The sequence below is a fragment of the Chanodichthys erythropterus genome, chromosome 11 (genome assembly GCF_024489055.1).
Source record: "Chanodichthys erythropterus isolate Z2021 chromosome 11, ASM2448905v1, whole genome shotgun sequence".
Taxonomy (NCBI): domain Eukaryota; kingdom Metazoa; phylum Chordata; class Actinopteri; order Cypriniformes; family Xenocyprididae; genus Chanodichthys; species Chanodichthys erythropterus.
This window is the reverse complement of record NC_090231.1, coordinates 12,559,571-12,585,076: the sequence shown is the minus strand read 5'-3', so window position 1 is coordinate 12,585,076 and position 25,506 is coordinate 12,559,571. Positions and strand designations below refer to the sequence as shown.

At 35.3% G+C, this 25,506-nt stretch overlaps 1 protein-coding gene across 2 annotated transcripts; it reads right to left on the bottom strand.

The window, feature by feature from the left end:
- Nucleotides 1–10,760: 10,760 nt before the first annotated feature.
- ponzr1 (plac8 onzin related protein 1) lies at nucleotides 10,761–23,199 on the bottom strand. Of its 2 annotated transcripts, none has more exons than XM_067401736.1 (4): nucleotides 23,058–23,179; nucleotides 22,318–22,413; nucleotides 21,738–21,883; nucleotides 10,761–12,536 (listed from the first exon to the last, which is right to left on the bottom strand). In XM_067401736.1, exons 2-4 carry the CDS (start codon nucleotides 22,409–22,411, stop codon nucleotides 12,408–12,410), a joined length of 369 nt encoding a protein of 122 aa, XP_067257837.1. In that variant the 5' UTR covers nucleotides 22,412–22,413; nucleotides 23,058–23,179; the 3' UTR covers nucleotides 10,761–12,407. The 2 variants fall into 2 exon arrangements, with proteins under 2 accessions (XP_067257837.1, XP_067257835.1); XM_067401734.1 differs by having other exon boundaries at nucleotides 10,765–12,536; nucleotides 23,053–23,199.
- Between the last annotated feature and the right edge of the window lie 2,307 nt (nucleotides 23,200–25,506).

Genomic DNA, 25,506 nt, shown 5'->3' with positions numbered 1-25,506 from the left:
CAGATCTCTGTGGTCTCTCTTTCTTTCAGTCACTGCTGCTGCATCCAGGAGGGCTTAAAGGAATTTTTATGGCAGCTCTTGTCTAAACCTTAGGAATGAGATTGGTGGTTAGAGTCAACGTGTCATCCAATGAGAAGTCTTCTCCTTGGTTGTGGTGGGTGCAGAAGGTTCCCCCTTCCTGCCCTGTTTGACAGTTGTCTCAGCATCTTATCTGATGTTGCTGAACATTTGTTTATGTTCATGCACCAAAGATCCAATCAGTGGCACATCTTCTTCCACACCGGCAGATAGAGAGGGGCCCTGCCATAAACTGGTCTCTGGAATGCCATCTTAACTTTATCATTTTCTCACCGTCATGTCAATTCAAACCTGCATGACTTTCTTTCTTTCTGTGAAAAAAAAAAAAAAAAAAAAGAAGATATTTTGAAAAATATCTCAAAATGTGTTGTTCACACAATGGAAGTTAAAAATCACCAAAACTGTTGGTTACCAACATTCTTCAAAATATCTTCTTTTATGTTCCACAGGAAAAAAAGACAGTCATACGGTTTGGAAGTACATGAGGGCGAGTAAATGAAAGTGAAACAGAACGTTTATTTTTGGGTGAACTATGCCTTTAAATGAAAGTAACACTGTTCATAATTTGAATTTAAACACATGAAATTCCTGTACCATGAAGTGGATTTGGTTGTTGAATGTGTTTTACACTCAAAACAATGAACTTTCACTGTTGTTATTTTCACTCAAACCATACTTGTTCACATTACTTAAAGCTGCAGTAGGGAGTTTTTAGAAAACGTTGACTTAGCCAGAAAATTTGAACAAGCACAACTCACAGGTCACTCCCCCTTGCTCTCTGCTGCGCTACAGCCCTCCCTCCACAGCTCCTCCCCCTCACAACGGAGCCTGCCGTGAACGCGCAGGCTGGTAAGCAAGCAGGGCCACCGATGACGGCGGATAAACAGTTATAGCACATTCACTGATATGGACAAAACATCAACAATTTGATTTACATTGACTATGGCCTTCCCATACTTTGACTACAAACTTGGTCCTCAAAACATTACGTATTTTGCAATACATGTAATGTAACTATATGAAGTGCACTATTTCTATAAGTAATACATAGCTAGTAAGATAATATAACGGTTACAGTACGCAAATAACTGGCTTCTCCGGTTATCTCTGTATGTATAGTTTAGCCAAGAATAAAACAAAATTTGTTATAAACCACTCTGCCTCTTTTCGTTTTATTTAAAGAAACAAACAAAAACATATTAATAGCCTCAGGCAACGAGTGATTAATTATCTGCAATGTCTGCTTAACAAAACGAAATATTAAACAACCCTGCCTCTTTTCGTTTACATTTCAAACATATTAAATGTAATACTATTTGTGCATACTCTAATTATCTTCACTGTAATGAAATGAAATAGACTTTAACATAAAACACAACCTTCTCTTTTTGTTAAATGTCAGTTTTAATGTTCAATAATAGCCATTATAAAAGGTATAAAAATATACAATAAGAAATAAAGCAAACAATTCAGTCAAGCGTATAAAATCAGCGCTTTAGTATGATACAAAAGTTAAATAGCCATATAAATTTATGAAACGTCACGTTGCCCTCAGCCAAAACGGAGCCAGCGGCAAATGTCAGAAGGATTAGCCGAGGTAAGGCTGCCCTCGGCTGGGCACATGAGCGCAGAGAGTCCGGTGATCGCCTGGATCTCAAAACTCCGACAACGTCAGATCAAATTTTCAGAAAGGCGCTATCTTTATCAATTAACCACAAATTTCAGCTTTAAACCAGCACATTCTCGGCTGAAAAAATCTTAAAACTGCATATCATGACTTAATAGAGCCCGATCACACGAAAATGCGTATCAATAGTACGAGTTTGTAACCTCGTAGAATATATACATCAAAATGAGTTTTTCGCGTGCATAAGATACGCACTTTATGGGGTATTATACGTACGAAACTGGATTGTTTGTCCGCCATAAGCAAAGCTGCTGCACACCAGTAATCTTGAATTTGAATGCCTGTACACGCTGTGCACTATGGCTGTGCATGACAGGAGTGTGATCAGTGCCCAAGGAAGTCGACCGGAAGTTGAAGTCGGCCGGGTGCCGCCATCTTGTAGCAGAACTTCACTTGCGTTAGCATCCCCATTGACTCCCATTCATTTTGGCATCACTTTGACAGCGAATAACTTTACGTCTGAGGCGTTTAAAGACTCCATTTGTCCATTATTTATTTCCAAAGATACACGACAATGTATAAAGGGCTCCATTACCTTCTATGTTACATTATGGCCCCGTAGAAACAGTTTTTGTAAAAATAAGCTAACGATTGCGTCATAACCACTCGACTCTCTGTCGCACAGAAGAGAAGTTACCGTACAGACAAGAAGAGAAGCTCACAGGCAATCGGGGAGACGTCAAGAGAGAAGCCTACTGGCGTTACATTTTAAAATACTATACAAACTAATTAATCAGAATACTTACTCCTTCTCACTCACGCCAAAGAACTCCCCGCTCAAGCTCGCCGTCTCTGCAAGATTAACGATGGCAGTTTGCACGCACAGCTACTAGAAGATTTACATCTGTCAGACAGGTTGCTGACGTCATCAAGCTTAGTTTGAGTCTGCGCGTCAGAAAAGGAAGTGCTAAAAATCGCTAAAAATGGGCTTCACTTGTCTCAATTGAGTTCCAATGGGGTCGCTGTGTCCATTTCTTTTACTGTCTATGAGTGTGATCAGCGCGCACACGAGTTTGATTGACACTGCTAAGACACTCCTCCTGACTCTGATTGGTTGGTTCTTACCGGGAGCGGTGTATTTCTGCAAATGGCAATAGGACCACTGGGAGGAGCCAGAGGAGCTTGATTTTTTCACAGATTATCTGTCTCATATTCTACTGTCAGGACATAATGACAGGTTTAACAAATTTGCAAAAAATACATTTTTACAAAAGTTACCTACTGCAGCTTTAAAACTCATATAACTACATGAACTTAATTTAACTGATTTGTTTCTACTAAAAATTAGTATTGTCAGCTCTACTAAAGTGTTTTTTCAGTCAACTTAACATTGCTGTTGACATAACTGACTGGGCAGTGGATCCGTATTTCCCAGCATGCTTTGCAAGGGACTGTATCAGGAGTCACTTTAAAGGTGCTAAAGAGGATCTTTTTGTCGAGTGTTTACCACCGGCATTCGCTGTGTCCTGTTAGTGGATTCATTATGTCGGACTCACCGCAAGTAACTCATAATCTGCATTTGTTACTCCTGAAAAAAACATTGCATGCGGCGCCTGTGGAAAGTTACTGGAGTGCGCACGTCTCTCACAAGGAATGTAATGGCAGTGATTGACAAGCCAGAGGGCCAATCGTTTACGCGATGATCACGTAAACGATTGGCTGATGTTTTTAAGGCCCTACCTCGTGCACAGATGATGTATATTAATATTATTCCTTTCAGTGCCTCTAATAAATAGTCTTTTATCAGTTAGTAAAGACAGTTTTAAGTAATATTGCAAAAATGTATAAAACAAAACATCCTCTGTAGCAGGTTTAAGGATTAAAGTGTTATTTTATGTGTTTTTCAATTAAGGGAAAGATGTTGTTAGTTTATGTTAGTGTTTAATGTTCAGTTATGTTGGACAACAAATGAGTTAAAAAAAAAAAAAAAAACTTTCTGCACTTCGAAAAGAAAACAACTCTCTTGTTTCATCTGTTTTGCCCAGGCTTGAAAAGTTGCGTGTTTTCTGAAAGAACAAGCAATTTCACTATAAAAGAGCTTATCTTGATTCATCTAACTTCTCCCACTCACTACTCACATTTCCTGCCTCTCCTCCTTTCTCTCCCAGGCAGGCAGCGGTGGAGAGATTGCGTAAGGACCGTGGGAGGGACAGACTATGATTAGCCAGTTCCATCTTGAGAATAATGGATGGTCTGATGGCGCAGCTCCAAACGAAAAAGAGAAAAGAAGAGCTGCAAACAGTAGTCCTTTATTAGCCTGGGAACACAAACCGTGAATGTGAAGTGATGATGTGGTGTTGCACAGTGATGGTGCTATGCTAGTGCTAATTTTGTTTAAGTCTGGAAAAATAGTCTAACATAAATATAAATTCTGGGTCAAATAGAGAGAAGGAAGATATAAAAATACAGTGGCTTGGGTTACAGCAACTACTCCCTCTGCCTCAAGGTCAGTTAGACAGATAGGAAGATGTCCAACAATTCAAAGTGTAGCAATAACTCGTTTCACATGAAACGAAACTGTTTCCTGTAAGGGGATTAAACTGTATTGCTTGACGGATTCAGATACAGGAAAGTGGTTGTTCTTAGTTTGCCTCAGGCAAACTTGTAAAAGACATTTTATGAATGTATTATTAATTTAGCATACTGAGCCATTTTCATGATTTCAGTGTTTTGTTGTGATGTTTTGTTCCCACATGGCCAAACCTCTCAACCCACATGTCTAACAGAGTGTGTTGTCCTTGATCTTTGGACTATTTCATGCATGAGGTGTTTTTGATGGTCCATATGAGCTAATGTTTTGGGAAAAGACATTATTTTTCAGGTGCATTCCTGTGGTTCCATGAAATTTCACACTGTAAAACAATGTTAGTAATTTTTGCAGGAAAAAAACAACAACAGAAAAACACTACAGTAAAACCTGTTAATTGGTTAACTGCAAGTACTTTAAATAGTAAAAACTATGAATTACCATATAATTCATGATGAAAACAGTAAAATGGCATTCCCATAAGTCTCTGTGTGACATAACATAACTGATTTATTGTTGACACTTTAGTTTAGGGTCCAGTTCTCACTAATAACTAGTTATTAGCATACATATTACTAGGATATTGGCTTTTTATTGATACTTATAAAGCACATATTAATGCCTTATACTTTTGTGTGCAATATCTATGTATGAGTATTGGCCATGTTTTATGGACAGGTTATCAGTACATTTTAAGGTAAAAAGCAGACTTTGACAAATCCAGTAGATTGGATTATTAACATTTTTTCATTTAAAAATACGGTGAAATATCCAGGCAAATATGCATTCTCATTATACCAAAAAACAAAAATTGTAACCAATTCTTTTTTATTTTTTTACAGTATATATATATATATATATATATATATATATATATATATATATATATATATATATATATATATATATTTGCTTTTCAGAATTTTGTGGCATATTGCAATGTGTAGCCAAAACATTAAATGATAGACATATTAGTGTTCGCCTGAGACCACCTGCAGCTTCCTAATGTGGGACACTGAAAAGTCTATGATAAAATGCCAAAATCATCTCGATTTATGTAGAATAGTAAAATCTTATTTAGTTAGTAATTTTCTTGGTTATGGATGGAAGAAACATGGATAATTGAACATTATCAGACAAATAATACAATATAATAGTTTTGATTCATTTATTATGACGTCGTTAAGCAACTTTATCATAGGCCTATGTCATGTCATGTAGATGAAAAGAGGTGAATGCAGAGTCAGAATTCCTGACTGTTCTCTAGTTCGTTTTACTTAACAACAAACACATACAACCACAGGCCTAAGCCTATTTGAAGGCAAAACACAAAATCTTGCGACTTGCAAAAAAAACCAACAACCTACAGCTTAAACAAACTTTAGGATAGATTCAACCCTGAGTCAGAATTCATGAACGTCAACTGCAGTTAAAAACATTTAAGGCCATTTGACTTAATGTTTTCTATTTTACTAAACATCAAACACATACAATCACAACTGTATTTTTGAAAACCTACAGCCTGCACAAACCTTGAGAACTACATTAATTTCAGAGCTTTTTTTTTCATTTTAAGACACACTCCCTTCACACACACACACACACACACCCAAAGAGGCTTCAAACCGCCATCCGCCAAGAATAACATTTTCCCATGACCTTAAACATCTGCAGTAACAGCATTCTAATAATGCATGACAACACTAAAACCCTGCACTGAAAAAAAAAACGTACTTAAAATCCTCGTAACAATTTGTTCTGTAAAAACAATAAAATAAACAGTAACTACTTACTATTGAATGTAACATTCATAAAGAAATTAAGTGAATATTACTTATTTCACTTAATTTAACATAGAATTAAGTAAAATCTACTTAACTAAATTAAGTAAATTAAACAAAGAAAATTAGTAACTTGTAATAAAGTTTATTTCAATAGTCTTTGCTCAACTAACACTGAATTAAACCATGCTTTTAAAGTGTATGCTTTACTTACAAACATCTAAGTAAATATAGTGAAGACACCATGGGCCAGACTTACTAACAGCTTGCGCCAGCACAAACCCTCTTTTGGCTTTAAAAAATATTGTCTGGATTTACTAAAGACACGCATTGCAAAATTAATGCTGAAAAGGTGTGGACTGAGCTGTTTTTTTGCGGATGACCTTATTGCATATGGATTTGTAGGAGTTTCCCTTTCAGACACTAAATGTATGGGAGGAGAGTATTTAAATGAATCAGGCAATGCAATTTACTAATGTTTGTGCTAGTCAATTTGGAAGAGTTTGGTTTATGTTGTGGACATGCTGAGAAGACGCTGCAAATTCACTTTGATGCGCTTCAAAAGGATGAAGACTTGCGCTGGAATACAGAAAAACAGTTGCTATCATTCGTATAACTGTGTATCAAGTGCTGAGGGAGATCCGGAGCTGCAATTCAGATATGGTAATAGGTGTTTTGTTTCTGACGCGTTGTTTCTGACGTGGTAGACCAATCACAACAGACTAGACCGTCTGACCAATCAGAGCAGAGTAGTCTCACGGAAAGAGGGGTTAGGGGAGACTGAATCTTTGAATGACCTTGGATGCATGTAAATCTATTGTACCTCTAAAACACAATTAAGAACCTGTAAAATAGCATAGGAGGATTTTAAGTAATTTTTTTGTCTATACAATGTCATGCAGGGAAGGTATTAAAGGAAAGGTCAGAAAGGCTTTAAAAATGAAGGTTTGACTGCAGCTAAAGTCACATGTTTGACAAAAGACTTTACTAAACCCATGGGAGTAGAGAATGTCATTACACAGTATGAAAAAACAAAAGAAAAATAGAGCAGAATAATCTAAAATCAAATGTCACCAAAAGAAAGTAAACATTATCACAATAGTAGTAAAAGTACAGTATATCCTCTGGGGTTTGGGCTAGTCTAGAATAGATTTCACTTCATATGTATGAACTTTTAAAGGGGACATATCATGAAAATCTGACTTTTCCTGTTTTCAGGTGCTATAATCAGGTCTCCGGTGCAACACAAAAAATGTGAAAAAGGACAACCCAGTAACTTTGTTTTGGTCAGCCTTTCTCTGCAAGCATGTTAAAAATCGAGCCGTTCAGATTTCGCTCCCCTTGTGACGTAGGAAGGGGATCTTATTATAATATTACCACCCCCTGAATCTGTATGCTTCCATTTACTGCGCCACCACTGTTTTTGCAAGCGACAACGAGTAACACTGGTCCTGGAGTGCAGCAGCAGCTGTCCTGCAGTTTAGCTACAACCCTGATCAAACACACTTGAATGTCCTCAGGATTACTAAAGCTATGTGATATATCACTGATCTGTTAATGGCTATAATAGTAAACATATGAGTCTCCATAAACTCCTGGCATCTGAGTCACGCAGGACGCAGTGGTGTAATTTTATTTATGAAGGTCTGTATAATTCATAAACGCATCTTCATTCTTATTGAGTCTCTCCAACAGTGTGTAGCTTTAGCTAAGTTAGCCGTGCAGCACGCTATCAAACTCATTCAGAATCGAATTTTAGCAAACATCCACAAAAAACATGTCATACCTATGTTATATGCTGCATCAAGAACAGTTACTGATCCATTTTGCAATTTATATTTGCTGTGTGAGCTTCTGTATTATGTATGCCTCAGTGTATAGAGTGCCCCAGGGATGACGCGTTTTTGTAGGCAAAACCCGGAAACGAGTTAGCATTTTAGGAGTTCCGGTTCCAACGCCGTCAAGTCTATGGGTTTTTTGAATGGGTTTTTGCTAAATCACCTGAAATAAGGTCTGTGGTTAACAAAGCCTCTAAATACTTTCACGTTTTGATCTATGACATAAAACACACCAGTTATAACCAACTTGTGAGTTTTTAAACTTTTACTGTGTCTTAAAATCGGCGGTTGCTAACAAATTGCTGAAAGGGACTACTTCCTTTGGCGGAGACTTCAGACGTCATCATTAAAAACGGGACATTTGGACAGCATTTCTCATGAAAAAGTGGAAAAGTATTCATAACAGCACAGATCATAATCAGTGAGCATGTTTTTAAATAGAGTTGTTTTTTAAATACAGTTTGAGGAAGCTTGGTGGTGACGACCATGGTGTGCTGTAGTTCGTTTATAGCCTACTGTTAGCCTTTTATATCTGACGACTTTATTTAGGCTTCAAAATCTATACATGTTGTGTTAACTTGTAAAGATTATCTTGATAGACAAAACGTGTAAGTGTCATAACCCTTTGTTAAACACAGAGCTTATTTTCTGCGAATTTCCAAAAGTCTATGGGAAAATGTATAGGCTTTCAGTCGAGGGAACCCGTGCGCTGCTAACGTCCGGGTTGGCCTACAAAAACGCGTCATCCCTGGGGCACTCTATTGGAATGAAGAGCGAGCTTGGGGGCGGGGAGCATGAGCTCATTTGCATTTAAAGGTAGACACACCAAAACAGCGCATTTTTTCTCCCACCCAAAAATAGGCAGTTAAAACATGGTGTAATAAAAAATCTGTGGGGTATTTTATGCTGAAACTTCATATTCTAGGGACACCAGAGATTTATATTACATCTTGTGAAAAGAGGTATAATAAGTCACCTTTAAAGAATTTTGCTGTTATGGAACAGCAGGTCTACTAGAATGAATCAAACATAACACAACCATGTACTCAGTACATAAAAAGATTAAGGTTTGTATCTAAATGCTACGAGTTTTGAAAATATGCAAAGTATTTTGCTACGGTGAAATACCGTATGCAAAATTCTTATTTTGTTGGTGATGTTTGCATTTGCATTTTTGTTAACATCACCTGTATATGTAAATAACAGTTTCGCAAAGGAATATTATAACTTTTAATGTTTTGTTAGAATGTAAATACATTAGTGCTGTCAATCTGTTTAAAAAATGTATCTCTCCAAATTAATGCAAAAACAACTTAAAGACAGTATAATTTAAATATTTGTTTAATGGCATCTTTTTATGAATGAAGGCCAGTATCACTTATACCAATACTGTACTGATGTGTGTATGAAATTGATTTTTTAACATTAATTATAGACATTCAGCGTTACAGTATAACTAAAAGCTTTCAATTTCAACAATGATTAAGCTTTAAAAAAACTTTGAATTTAAGTGAACTTAAAACAATCTTCACATAAAACCATTATAATAAATGTCCCATATTTACCTGTGGCCTTCCTGCCTGTCTAACAGGTAGGAAATATATAGAAATTGAATATAGAATATTCAATTTACAGTCTTCACTGCATAAATTCTAAATTAAATGTAGATGAATACAGTTTTCTCAGTTACCTTTGTTCTTTGGTTAACATTAATGACAGACATGAAAATTCTACATTGAAAAAGTACAGTGGTTCAATATATTTATATTATAAAGCTGATTAATTTGTGTTCCGAAGCTTCCTGAAGCAGTGTTTTGAAATCGGCCATCACTTTATAAATCTTTATTTTGTTTTATTTTGGTGCACCAAAAATATTCTCGTCCCTTTATAATATTAATATTGAACCACTGTACTCACATGAACTAATTTAAATATGTTTTTAGTACCTTTATGGATCTTGAGAGAGGAAATGTCATTGCTTCCTATGCAGGCCTCACGGAGCCATCGGATTTCAACAAAAATATCTTAATTTGTGTTCCAAAGATTAACGAAGGTCTTACGGGTGTAGAACGGCATGAGGGAGAGTAATAAATGAAAGAATTTTCATTTTTGGGTGAACTAACTCTATATAACGAACTCTATAATTAAGTTCTTACTAGTAAAAAAAAAACAAAAAAACAACATATGTATACTGTAATTGCAGAGCTCTGTTATTGAATTAGAGCTCTGTAATCGCAATCTTACTAGTAACAGCTGAATTATAGAGATCTCTAACTGTAATTGTTACTAGTAAGAATTGAATTGTAGAGCTCTCTACTAGTAAAAATGCAATTACGACCAGTAATGCTGGGGAAAATTTAAGCTAAAACAGCTTGCCATAGTGATCATATAATGTAACACTAGCCAAATTATGATGGAAAAATGGATGCTGTGTTAATTGCGTTAAGTATTTTTAATGCATTAAACTGAAAAAATGAATCGCATGAGTTAACATGCTAATTCTGACAGCACTATTTTATATATAATAGACTGTGTCGCAAACACCAGCTATGCTGTTGTGTGGGTAGTGAACGGAAAGAGCATCATCCTGCAAGCATCAGCATTTTTTGTGATCTCACAGCCTGGTCTCATTGTTAATACGTAGTTATTAATACGTAACTTTAAAAGACACAAAACGTACATATTTGTACGTTTTGAATGGTGCTAAAACGTACAAATACTGACGTAATTATGGCACCAAAACGTAAACATACTTACGTTTTTACTGCGAATAAAACGTAAAATATTTACGAATCTTTCATGTCATAAAAATATATGTATAAAATATATATAAATGTTCCCTTTTTAACATTTTTAGATGAATTTAATATCCCTAAACCCCACCCCGAACCTAAACCTACCCATTTTATACATAATGTTAAAAGAATAAATCATAATGGACAGAAATGTGTAGGAAAATGACAATTTTAGTAAAAATATGACATTAAAACGATATTTTGAGCCACTTATCCTACACCTACCCCTAAACCTACCCATAACAATTTCTTAAAACTACATACTGTTAATAAATGAAAAACAGACAAACAAGCGTAACGTTAATCACAATCATTTATTTTTTGCAAATATGTCAAAAGTGGTACCAAAAGTTAAAATGATGATGAGTTCCAGTCGCAGTCCTCTCTGGCTGTAACGTAATAGTTTTTATAGGGTACAGAGCAGAATATAATTTATTAATCCATGAAATTATGAATCTGTCTTCTCTCCGTGAAGGCGCGCACTCATTTCAAATGTCAATCCACTGAAACACGGCATGTCGCAATCTGCGACGAAGCAGGTGAGAACCAATGAGCGTTCGATATCAGTGCCGTAAATCATGTCGTAACGCTTCTCGAGGGTGGCGCAGGCGCACTCGCGCTATTTTTTAAATTTGAATCATAACGTGCGCGGGCTTTGACTGTGACGGTCGCTGTTGCTGAGAATGAAGGTGAAGATCGACAGATAAAGGGCTGAATTTGAATCTGTTCCTCGCAAACATATGGATTCTAAAGATATGGAGTACAGCAAACAAATAAAATGGGTGTGATTTGTTAATTTATGTTGTGCTTTGGTGTATCTTATGGTTGTATTGTCAGTCACTGCATAGGAAAAAAATCTCACAGCAAAATATTACAAAACGATTATAGAAATGTTATTCATTTTAAGGTTTCAAAGTGTAGTCTCGTTTAACATTTATGTAACGTTAATGACAATTGAACACAACATATTTGAATCATTAAAGCCACGATTTTAATATTAATACATGGTAATTCATATACATTCACACTTTACGTTAGATGTTTTACGTTTTTTAAGCTGCTAATACGTAAGTATTTGTACGCTTTAGTGCTATAAATACGTCAATGTTGTACGTTTTTGTGTGTATGAAAACGTTAGTAAATGTACGTGTGGTAGAACCACACTTCACGTAAAAATACACACGTATTCTCATGAGATCACGTTGGATCTCACACCTGAGATAAACATCAGTAAGCAAATGTACCGTTGCACACAAAGAATAAACAGAACAGACTTTTACCTCATAATTTTATTACTGAAAAGAACTAATTCAAAATGAATTAACAGTAAACTAATATATTTGTAATACTATATTATAGTAGTAATAATATAATATATGCAATAAGGATGACTTTTTTTTTATATCTGTTGTTTTGATAATAACTTGCAGTACATATACTATATGTCTATGGTGTGCCTATGTTTTGTAATCTCCAGAACAGTGTGAAAAGAAGTGAGTTACAAAAAGCTATGTATTGGTTGCAGAATATAAGCATTGAACAACAGGAGCATAACAGGATAAGACAACTTATAAAAAGGTCTGAAAAAAGCAGTCATGCATACAACATAAAAAGACTTTTTACATCGCAACTGGTAGAGGAATTTTCGCCACCACCATATATTTTTGCCCATATTACCAGAACTTGAAGCAAAGCTGATCTCTAACTATGAATAATTTGTTGGGTGATCACAGCGCCAGAACGAGCACGAGTCTTGATTTCTCGAGACATCTGACACCAGGCGCAAGGATAACAGAAGCAGACAGTGCAAAAGTCATCGCAGCATGAACCCTGAGGAAGAAAGAAAAGAGTTCCAATAATACAAAAAATGAATTTATAATAAAATCTTTATTAGTTAAATCAGTTTTGTCTTTCCTATTGAAACAGGAAGTTAGGGTGTGGCATATCAAAGGAAGTGTCCCATTTTACAGCATTTACAGCCTTTAGCTACATCCCAGCCATGACCATGATTTGCTGCTTGATAGACAGATACATGGTATGAGGACATCTTCATTCTACAGAGTAGAGATGTGCAGATCAGCTCTAATGTCAACTCTAAGATCCACTCTAAGCATGATATGATATATATCGAAATACGTTCAGCCCAAGTAAAGGCTGGATATGGGCTTTATTAATTCACATACATACAACACTTCACAGGTGTTACATATTACATACCCATCACTTGATATGCCTAAAACGCTTTCCCACACAGTACTTTTCTTTCCCTCCTTTTATTTTGTTTTCAGTTCTCCTTTTTTGAAATTTCTAACAGAAGTTTAGGTTTTTATTCACATATAAACATTTATCAGCGAACATGAACATAAGCTCAACTGAACCTGAATGACGCACAAAATCAGACCTCCACAAGCTCAAGCTTGCTTGTGTCATTCAGGTTTGGTTGGGCTTCTGTTTATTTCCGCTGATCAAAGCATTCATGAAGCTACGCTCTCAGAGTAGTCATGTACTGAGAAATAAGTCAAAGTTCAGATGGATCAGCTTCCTGATGGGTGTTCACATGGTTTGATATTAAAGTCACTGAATATTTCAATCATTACCAAAGGTTTATGGTGCCTCTGACAAAGATAAGATGCTTAAATGGGTTTTACTGTGTTTACACAGAGTCTCATGTGGCCATGGCCTACATCTATAAAGGAGATTTTAATCCTTTTTAGTAAGTTTCGTTGGTTATGAAATGACTGCCACATCTATTTAACTTTTACCAGGAAGCATCTTCATTAACATCTGTTCTTCAGTTCTGCATTACAATTGAAACTGCATTATACAAACGGGGAAATGAAAACTTGCATGTGGCTTTCAAATTCAAGTAGTTAATGGAAACTGTTCATTGCGTAATTGTTCCTTTTAATTAGCGGACGGATTCAAGAACATTTTATCAATTGGAATAAAATATGACAAATGTCATCCTTGACATTCTTTTTTCTTATTTTTTTCTTTTTACAGGAAACCCAAAAGAAAAATGTGTATTTTTGTTCATACAATGAAAGTTTTGGACCAGTGTTGTTCTGGATCCACATTTTGTATCTTATTTTCACAGAACCCTCAGGTGCTCTTCGGTCATTTATGACTGAAAAAATTTCTGTTTTGAAATGTTAAAAATCGCAGCTTCATTAGAATGGTACAAAACTTGGTGACTTTTATGGCATTTGGAGTGTGAAAATAGTAACGCTGGTGTTCTTTCATGGTGTTCTTTCATTCATACGAAATGAATGGGAAATTGACAAAAACACAAAAATTTAATGACTTTTTGTCTGTACAATCTACACAGGAGTAAAGGGGTGACACTCTAAAACATCAAGAGTGTGATTTAGACACACCCACTCACACACACACACACACACACTTACAGACACACACACACCCTATAAACCACTGTCTGTAATACAGAGCAAAGTTTTGATAATATGTGAAATCCATTCAATAATTCAGTAATAATGCAGGAGAAGCTAATAGCTTGGAAGGAGTGACACTCTAAAACATCAAGAGTGGAATAAACACACCCATTCTCATGCAAACACACACAAACACACACATGATACCCCTTTTGGTACAAAATAAAATAATACATTTTTTAAAAATTGTAGCTTTATCAGTATGGGCTGAAACTTGGTGATTTTTATGTAAATTGGTACACGAACACAGAAAAAAACATTGAGGCCATGATAAGTCTAAGTGGTCATAAAAACACTTCGGTCAAAAATGATCGACCATAAATGAATGGAAAATCGACAAAAACAGAAATTCTGAGAATTTTGGTGTGTACAATCTACAAATCGGCCACAATTCTGAAAAAAAGTACACATATTAAAGGAGTGACACTCTAAAACATCAAGAGTGTGATATACACACTCACACACACACTTACACACACACTTATGAACTGTGTTTTTGCATGTGGCATTTTTTATGAATTCTAAATCAAAAATGGGTAACAAAATGCTTCCTTGCATTCTCTTTCTAACACAATGTTTAGGTTTGACTGTAATCATAAATCAAAATCTAACACTTCAAATCAATATTTCTTACAAAAATATATCTAAAAATTGATAAGAAATAGTCTTTGAGATTGTCTAAATATATATTCATATCCTCAACCTAAAAAAATTAGGTAAATATGTCCAAAAACAACTAGGGAATTTATAAGCCTCTCCATAGAGAGCTGTGCAAGCATCTAGTGGTTATACCATGGTATTACACATTTTTCTTTTTATACTCTCACCAGATGGCGCAAAAAAAAAAAAAAAAAAAAAAAAAAATTATATATATATATATATATATATATATATTAAAGGCCTAGACTCTATTTTAACCTAAAATACTGCATTAATTGAAAAATAGTGAAAAAATATTAGAAAATAATTTTTTTTTATTACTTTCAATGGGACAAATTGATCATAATTATTGCATAAATATTCATTAGTATCATGAAATTCTCTCAAAATACAAATTGAAAAAAGTAAAAATATTATTGAACAAAAATAAATTACATTGGTTTTGCTGAGGGAGAAAAAAAATGATCAAAATCACTTTTGACCGTGAAGAGCACCAGTGTGACTCCCAAATGAGGAGCACCTGAGGGTTAAAAAAAATACAATATCAACTTCGACCAGTTGAACAATATAAAATTGCATAAATTATTCTTGAACTGAACAAAGTATTTAAAGAGGGAAGGTTACATTAAAGACATACATTTTAACTAGCCTGACGTGGCCATACTCAATTCTAGTTCGAATATGAGTCTGATACTGCTCCATTGGGCTTTGATTATGGGGGCGTATTTCAACCGATCCAGGAAAGACCTCAATTGGATAGACCTACAACCAATCAGAGCTACAGAGTAAGTGATGTATGTTGAGCGACGCATAGTTATCAACAGAACTCAACTGCACACATGCTGGAACTAGTAGAAGATGAGCGTAAACAATCTTTGCCGGTGTTGTAAAAAGAATAAGTATACACGGAGTACTTGCCGATTAATGCGCTGTCGATATCTTCTATAACGGACGCGATGGCGGAATCTACACATCTCAGTTCTTCAACAACAGCCATCATTGTTGTAAACTAATTCAACCCAAGCGCTCTTTGATGACGTGGCTGATTACGTTTCTGGTGATAATCTGTCAATCATCGCCCTGACGAATGTGATTGGTCCGAACAGTTTCTGTTCGGGCATAATTACTCCTCTACGGATCGAGTCCAGACCGAACTCCCCGACCTCAAAATGTTGTGGGCGGGGCTAAGTTCGGCTGGCATCCAGGCTACATTTTAACATTATTAGACGTTAAATTTATTTTGATGTTAAATTACAGTAATTAATTACTTAGTACTGCAATATACTTTCATACAGTGTTGGGTGTAATGCATTAGCAAGTGATTAATTACTGTAATCTAATAACTAATTAAGTAAAATAAGGGATTACTCTTAATTTTTCTGTAATTTAATTAGTTACTTCTGATGTAACTGCATTAATACTGTATTGAACATTTCTATATAAAAAAAGTAGTGGATTTGAAGCTGCAGTCCATATGTTTTGCCTCTTTGTCACCATCTCTGTTTGAAACCTACAATTGCAGTTATTTGCGGAATTATCATCTTTATGCGGGTTGTGCATCGGCACGGCTCCTCAGCACGGATGAATCTAATGTTTGCTGTTAGTCACCACATCGGTGTGGATACTGTACTTCGGAGTCACAGATTGTAGTCTTTGAAGTATGACCAAAATAAGAATTTTCACCAGAAAATGTCATCTGAACAAGCATGTAGGTCCGTGTAACGCTTCACAATTCAATTTTCAGACCACACAATGCAAATGCAAAAATTGAAACCAGGCGTTAATTTTTCTTGTTTTTCGGTTACATCATCAATGGATATTTGACATTTTTCCCCCTTTTTTTCAATTTTACTCTGCTAAATTATGACTTTAGAAACAATCATTTGAATAAATGAAATCTAACCGCTATTTTGATATTTTTCCATTTCCGTGCCATTAGCACGGGGGGTGTGGCCGCGAACTATCATTTCACTGATGTATATCTGCTTTATTTACACTGCATGCATTTTGAAGAGTAGTTTAAATGACTGAACACAGAGGATGACCTTTTTCACCAGAAGTGCTATCATTTTTAATTATTAATATTATAACTGTGCTACACTCAAAAAAATGCTGGGTTAAAAACAACCCAAGTTGGGTTGAAAATGGACAAACCCAGCGATTGGGTTGTTTTAACCCAGCGGTTGGGTTGAATGTTTGCCCAACCTGCTGGGTAGTTTTATTTAAACCAACTATTGTTTGAAAATTGCTATATGGCTAGCTTAAAATGAACCCAAAATAGTTGGGAAATTAAACCCAGATGCAATTAGAGACAACAATAATAGACAAAAGGTGAATGTTTATTAATAAGCTTTAATATTTTATTAATATAAATTCAATAGTTTAATAGTTTATTAATATAAATTTATTAATAAGCAATTTAATAAATGTTTATTGTTTAATAATTATTCATTGAACATTAATGTTCATTTCCAACATACTTTGGGTTAATTTTAATTAAGCAATACAGTAATTTTTAAACAATAGTTGAGTTAAATAAAACTACCCAGCAGGTTGGGCAAACATTTAACCCTACCGCTGGGTTAAAACAACCCAAATGCTGGGTTTGTCCATTTTCATTTGTTTTTAACCCAGCATTTTTTAGAGTGAAATATAAGGTAGTCTCTGCCTGGCCATCCCGAGCAGTTGGGTAAAGTGAAATCCTGGTGGCTTGGCTGATTTGGCACATTCCAGCTTGTTTGTATTTACTTATTCGTTATTACTTTATTTTATTAATATACAATACCCTTGGTCAGGGGGTGCATTTTACTTAGTAGGCTACTGTACAACCACGTTCATTTTCAGTGGGATAGACAGCACACGGAGGGCAGCTCGAGCAGCGCTTGCCAAGATCCGTCACGTCAATATATGAAAGATAAAAAGACTACCGAGCGAAAATATACAAAAAATTAGCATCATTTAAAAAATTGTCAGTTTTTTAGCTCTCGTTTTATAGCCTAGGCTACAATATTTTATATGCTAGCTATAGCACTGTCAAGAACTATACGATTTATTTCGGTTCATGATCGAATGCTGGATTCCCGCAGTAATCATTTGGGTACACCACAGGCAATAAATAATAACGAATAAGTCAATAAATAACTACAAACAAGATGGGCAATGTGCCAAATCAAAGTATTTGTAATTATTTATTGAAATTAATAATTGAAAATAAATCATAGTGCTCTTGACTTTGAGCATAGATATATCAGATTCGCCTCATCTCCGGCGAATCGCCTCTACTGTAATGAACAGAGTTAATAACTGTTCGATTTAAGGGCATTTTAAGCGAATGAAAAGCGTGTGAAGTGCGGAAGCTCAAGCTGGTTGCCGTGGTAACGAACGCTGAAGAAAACAAACACATTTTTACTGTACAATTATTGTATTACAAACAAGAGCTAAAAACGTAAAATATTTTTGTATATATATATATATATATATATATATATACCTACCAAGTAAAATGCACCACCTGACCAAGGGCATAATGTATATTAATAAAATAAAATAACAACGAATAAGTAAATACAAACAAGCTGGACAATGTGCCAAATCAGCCAAGCTACCGGGATTTCACTTTTCCCAGCTGCTTGGGATGGCCAGTCCGAGACTAGGCCTACCTTATATTTAGCACAGTTATTATATTAATAATTAAAAATGATAGCACTTCTGGTGAAAAAGGTCATCCTCTGTGTTCAGTCATTTAAACTACTCTTCAACATGCATGCAGTGTAAATAAAGCAGATATACATCAGTGAAATGATAGTTCGCGGCCACACCCCCCGTGCTAATGGCACAGCCCAGGGCGCAAATTACAAGACAAAAAATGGAAAATTAGAAAATTGGTTAGATTTCATTTATTCAAATGATTGTTTCTAAAGTCATAATTTAGCAGAATAAAATTGAAAAAAAAAGGGTAAAAAATGTCAAATATCCATTGATGATGTAACCGAAAAATTTCAATTTTTCCGGTTTCAATTTTTCAATTTTGCATTTACATTGTGTGGTCTGAAATTTGAATTGTGAAGCATTACACGGACCCAAGTAACATGTCTGCCACTTTTGTTCTGACCAACTGAGGAAAAAAGCTTTACAACAAATTGCAACAAATCTAATGATCGCTTAAGCTCGGATCACGTCAAACTGTGCAAATTATTATTATTCTTTGTTCTCAAATTATTAATGTTAACAACACTAGCATTGCGTGACTATGTGTATTTAGTGTGTATTAGAAATCCAGTAGATTTCAATTTCTGTAGCCACTCAGTCTGAAGTCTTTTGCTTTTGACTACGGCTGAATCTCCAGTTGTCACTGATGATTGTCATTGTCATTTGTCAATGACAAATTTAATTATTGCAGCTGCTGTGAGAAAAGGCTATAAATGATCCGCCACCAGCAGCATCCTCACATGCCATATAGCCTACTAGCTGGGACTGCTTCTTTATGTAAACAGACGTGACGTAATGACGCAAAGACGAACGGCTGCATGCTTGAATTTCCCGTGAAAACAAACCAGCATTCAGATTAGAAAACATTATTACGAGTTTACCATTATGAATCAGGCTAAGATAAGGAGATTTGAACATTGGCTGGTTATGTACTTGCTTAACCCTCTACCACATAGTGTTGCCATATGGCAACATACACTTTGTGTTCATTTCCTTGCCACTGTCTCTTTAACAGAACATTCTCATTTTTTTTTTTTGGTAAGAGAAGACCTTAGTTTAGCCAATGATGTGCTTTGGTCAAGTCACATGACATGCAAAAAACTTAATGAAATTCAAAGAATATAAAGCTTTATTCAGCAAAATAATAAATTCCATAAATAAAAGCACAAGATGTTGGAAATAAGTATAAGGTGATGTTTATATTTACTGCTAAAGCTTATAATAGCACCAATTTATTCAATACAAACAACATTTCTGAGGAAAAATATTAACTATACACACTTACACTTATTTTAAGTTATTTCCACTATTGCGCGTTGTTGCCATATGGCAACTAGGGATGTCCCGATCACGTTTTTTTGCCCTCGAGTCCGAGTCCGAGTCATTTGATTTTGAGTATCTGCCGATACCGAGTCCCGATTCGATACTTAATAGCCTACATAAAAAAGAATAAAGAAGAGCGAAAAAACAGATCCAGGAACAGTGCTTTTCAGGTTTTCAAATAGTAATCAAACATAAAATATCACTGCATATTATCTTTACTGTATAAAATAAATAAAGATTAATCATTATTGAAGTTACAAAAACTATTCAGTTAAGAGCAGTGAGTGATTTCTTTGTTTTTTGTTGTTTGATTTAACATTAAATACAGGCAGCAGGAATAGTTGTTTTCCCTTTAAGACATGCACGATCCAGTACATATACTGTTCCACATGCGCTGTCTTTCTCGACTAATATACGCTCACTTAAGACATAACCGACTATGTTTGCTAGGATACTCGCTAGGACGGGCATGTTGACATAATTTTTGTATGAATGTGGCCGCCGAAACGCAAGACTTGAAAGAGAACTCAGTATTTGCGCGCTGACTGGAATAAGCGTGTGCGCGCTTCGGATGAGCGCACACAAATCTTCCCACAGCGCGTGCGAGTTCTCTTTCGTCTTGTTCTTTAAGGTTTAAATCAGCATGGCTTAAACGAGTTAGTTTAAATACAGACAGCAACGTGTGCTGTTCAGGTCTCACCTGCGCTCGCGCTCTATCAACACCCGGGTGATGACGACGTAAATGACTGGACATGAGAGCAGACGGCACTCGCAGTTAACAGTTTACAAAGAGTGACTGTTTTGTCCACGCTTTCTGATTATCGTTGTTGTAACGTTTTGTGCATCCATCGACTGAAACATTCATTATCTGAACTCTGTCTGTATTCCACGTTGCTATTTTAAACAAACCATATTAACCAATAGATGCGTCGTCATTCGAGATGGACCGCAGTGCAAGTGCGAGAACCGTTGCACCCCTAATACATATATATCCGAGTCCTGATCGGGAGGTAATGACCGATTCCGATCGAGTCTGAAACCACATGATCGGGCCCGATTTCCGATCATGTGATCGGATCTGGACATCCCTAATGGCAACATATCATAAAGTACCTTAAAATAATACTTTTTTCCATTTTTTTTTTACAGCACTTCAAGTTAAGCCATTCTAAGAAAAGAAAAAGAGTCAAATATTTTTTTTTTTATAAATTTATCATAATGCGTGCGGTAGAGGGTTAAAAATTGATTTCAGATAATTTTTAACCACAAAAGGTTACGGACAGCTGCTTTAACATGAAAATTTAGCATCTAATAATGTTAAAATGTGTGTTTGTAGTGTATCCTTAGTCGTTTAAATATGTTGTTCAGTTCAAAAAAAATTTATGCAATTTTATATTATCCTGTTGCATTGTTCAACTGGTCGAAGTTGATATGGGATTTAGAAAATGATTACTAATACATAAAACAATAATTTTAGTAAGAGTAATTATTACAGTAATGTTATTACACTGTTGAAGATGTAATAAGTAACTGGTACTTAATTACTTTTTTATACCATCTTACCCAAGACTGCATACGTGTTATACGAGTCATAAACATGACACAAACAACATGTCCAATATAAAGGAGTATTTATGGTTACTATGTTGTTTGCAGAAACATTTACTTTGTCGGAACACATGGCTACTTTTACTTTACTTTACTTATACGCAAAGTTTTATTAATTTTGTTTTTTGTGAGAAAAAACACCAGACCAAAAAAACAGGAAGTTGTCAGCGGTTAACGTATCTTCTCATTTCCTCTTTGCAAGCTTTAGTAACATCCTATTGGTCTTTCTTATAGATCACCCTCACCTTAAATGCATGTGTGTGTGTTTGTGTAAACTCACATGAATGTTGTATTGTGCTCTCATCTTCTGGCGGAGACAGCAGGAGACCACCATGCAGCAGTCCAGCAATGGCATGCAGAAACACCAACCAAACTGAGACACAGTCTGACACTGCATGCACGGGAAACACCACAGGGCACAGCAACCTGAAGTGCACATGTGGGTTGATTTAGATCTGGGCCTGAACTAAAGCACTAGCTATGACCTACATGTTTGCCCAAAGCTGAGGTTGAAAAATGTGATATCTTTCAATAAAAGTATCAAAGCAACTTTTAATAAACTATATATAAGCATTAATATTAAATATACATATTTTTTCACTAGAAACAGGAACAGAAAGCATGCATGTAAAAAAGTAGTACGAGTAAAGGAGTAGTAGGCCTACATCAACACTGTTTCTTCATGCTTTAATTAGTTTAATTAGTGCTTTGAGAGAGCAAGGCAGTGCCTGATTCTACAGAAATTTTCAGTGCTTCCCATGAACTTTGTGCAATCTAATCTCATCCTGTTTAAATGTTGCATAATCTTTCAAACAAGCTGTGGGGAATAAAAGGGAACAGAAAGTAAGTAGGTGACTTACAAGTGCCCATATCAGAACAGCAGTCACAAATGCCTGTAGTCCAGGTGCCAGAGGAGACATGCTGGGTTGTCACAATCGTAGTTGATTGTGCCATGACTGCGAAGAAAGAACAGAAGGGGATAGAGAGAGAGAGAGGGATAACGAGAAGGGGGTGATGATTGTAAAGAGTAGCTAATGAGTCACACTCTATTCATTAGAATATCGAACAACTTGTTTAGGGTTGCAGAGACACATTTTTGCTCAAATCCTTTGGGGGCTCCTATTTCACTCATGTCTTTCACACCCTATTTCCTGTAAAAATAAGCCAGTTATAAACAACCTTCAAAGTTTTACAGATTTGTAGGCGAGAGATAACTTAACAGTTCCTTTTTACAAGAATGGAAAATAGCTATGAATGGAAAATAGCAATTTGAAACTATTTTCCGTGAACAGAAAATAGCAATTTGGAGAATCTGATAAAATACAGATTATTCTGAAAAAATAGGATATTCTCTTTTTACAAGTTGGCTATAATGCGATCATATATCAGACTGTGTGCTTATTGTGAACGTAAAAGTTTTCTGATAAAACAACATAGGCATGTGCTCAGGCATGATTATGAAAAAGTATCTAATTGCGCATTCAGCACGAGATCATTTGACTCTTATTACGCAGTTACTCGATAAACACGTTTAATTGTTTAAGAGGAATCTAATGAAACATTCGATATATTAGTACAAAAAAGGTGTCATCTACCTTACTTTCAGTCTTGAGAAGTGTTGCGCTGGTGGTCTTCGGGGAAATGAAACCTAAGAAAGCTCTTGGTCGCAAATGAGAGCGATAAATCGTTTGTCTTTTTTGTCTACTCACCACAAAGAGAAGGCGTGTCGAATTTTAGTGAATTCTTATTAGTAGTTCCGTGGAATAAGATTTCGATTGAGGCATTGTTGAATTTAAAACTGCCACACATTGCTAATAATAATAATAATAAAACAATTTAAAGAGTAAAACAGTTTACAATTATACATTTTATTGGTGAACAAGATTTCACCAAGTACAACAAGTTACTAAATTAACATCTTTGCTGATCTTACAAACAACATTCCAATCAACCAATCAGATTTGAGAGAAAGGTTTACAGTTTATGTCAAGTTTAGGCTTACAACATGGGTTAGGTGCTTCTCCGTCAGTGTTATTCACCTGTCATTTCCTTCTGATTTTAGGGATAGGTTATGGGTAGGGATGGGGTTGGAACTACATTTTCAGACAGGAATGTTGTTCTAGGATCAACAAAATATGTTGATTCAGGAACATGTCTTACTTGACAAGATCCTGGTGACCTGGTGATCCTGATATATAAACTTAATAAAGGTGTAATATTGAATTTTACAGTCTAACGTTTGAATTTGTCATGAAAAACTTACTGACTGAAGGAAATCTCGTGTCACCTGCTGCGTCACACGTACCAGCAGCGCGAGCCTTGACTTACCTCGTGGTTTTACTAAAATAAATTAGATTAAATAATCAACTATCACAAGTCTCAGAAAAAAGAGAAAGAATGGCTAAACATTCAAAGGCGAGGTGGCCTAGTGATCTGCACTTGAGTTTAGCCCAAATGATGTTCAATCCAATTCATCTCTCTGTTGAGTTCATTTACTGTCTTCTGTGTACAATACAAAAGGCCAAAAATTAAAATAACTTGTTTTATTCTAATGTAGTCTAGTGATCCAGCCCCAAGTGAGCATGAATAACCCTCATGTTTTGTTTGCTTTACTGTAAGTAAAATCACATCACATCAGTCACAATCAAAACTTTATATTAAAAAACACACCCTACCTACAAAATACATTAATACCACTAGAAGGCTGTACAATTTTCCTTCTCTGATTCACTTATTATTCTGTCTGATTATGTGTTTAGGCTTAAACTACACCTGACACCTCATTTTATTAGAAGTGGAACAATGAAAACAGTCCAGTGATACCGCAGTTGCTTTTATTCTTTTTTTTTTTTCTTTTCACAAGAAGGGCCACAAAAGCATTTGTTTTCATCTTACTCTATTTTTTCTCCACATTATATACTTTGTGGTAGCCTATGTTAAAACCAAAACCACTATGTGTCACTATGTTTGGTAAGGACTACGTACCACATGTATGTTGGAGGGATTTCCACCTGCAAAATGGAAGCAATAACAAATAAGCATCAGAGCAAAAATGGCAAATCCATTATAGACCAATGCAGGCGAGAGCAAAAGCAGGTGTATGAGATAAAAACATCTGTTAAATGAATAATATGAGGGTTAAAAAAAGCGCAGAAGTTTACATGTAAAAAAAAAAAAACACCAGTTTACATGTGAACGGGAAATTAACAATATATACAGGATCTTTGTAGGATGTACAGGATGAATACACACAGAAACTGGAGTACATTGGGATACTATACTGAAAACAGAAACAAGACAGGAAATAATCAATACTGGGATAAGAATGACCTCTGGTGGTGAACTGGAGAGATTGCACTTTTAAATTTGAGACTGGGTGAAAGATTATGAATATTAATTAATCAGTGGGGTTCTTTAAAAAATATATCTATGAAATGAAGACAACTTAAAATGACAAGAAATTGTATTGGGCCATCTCATTTTTATTTTATTACTACTTTTCTTCCTCATGTTTTGATACTTTTGTCAACCCTGTTACAGACATAATCATCACTATATACTACAGTTTTAATTAGAACTATGTAATAGTTTTACATATAGGCTATGAGCAGTATTTTTGTCCCTTTTTTCACTGGGGTTGTTTCAAATTTGGTATTTTTTAAACAAATCTTATATTTGTCATTCAGATGACCAAAAACATCCTAATTTTGAAGGCTGATCACCTGTCAATTAAGAAAAAAATATATATATTTACAAGAGAGATATTAAAAGAAGGGCTTTGTCAAAAACAAAATGATTGATACAACTGAAAAACTTGGAAGGCCATTTCAAGTATTATTTTTACATTATTTATGAAATAAATGACAGTAACAGGATTGACATAATGGTGACAGGACTGACCAAAGTAACAGGGATGACTTCAGCATACAATCTACATATTTTTTTAACATAATACTGTAAAGTTTCTTACTTTTTAATTTACATTATATTGTTTTGCATTCACTTTGTCAAGTCAAGTCAAGTCAGATTTATTTATATAGCGCTTTTAC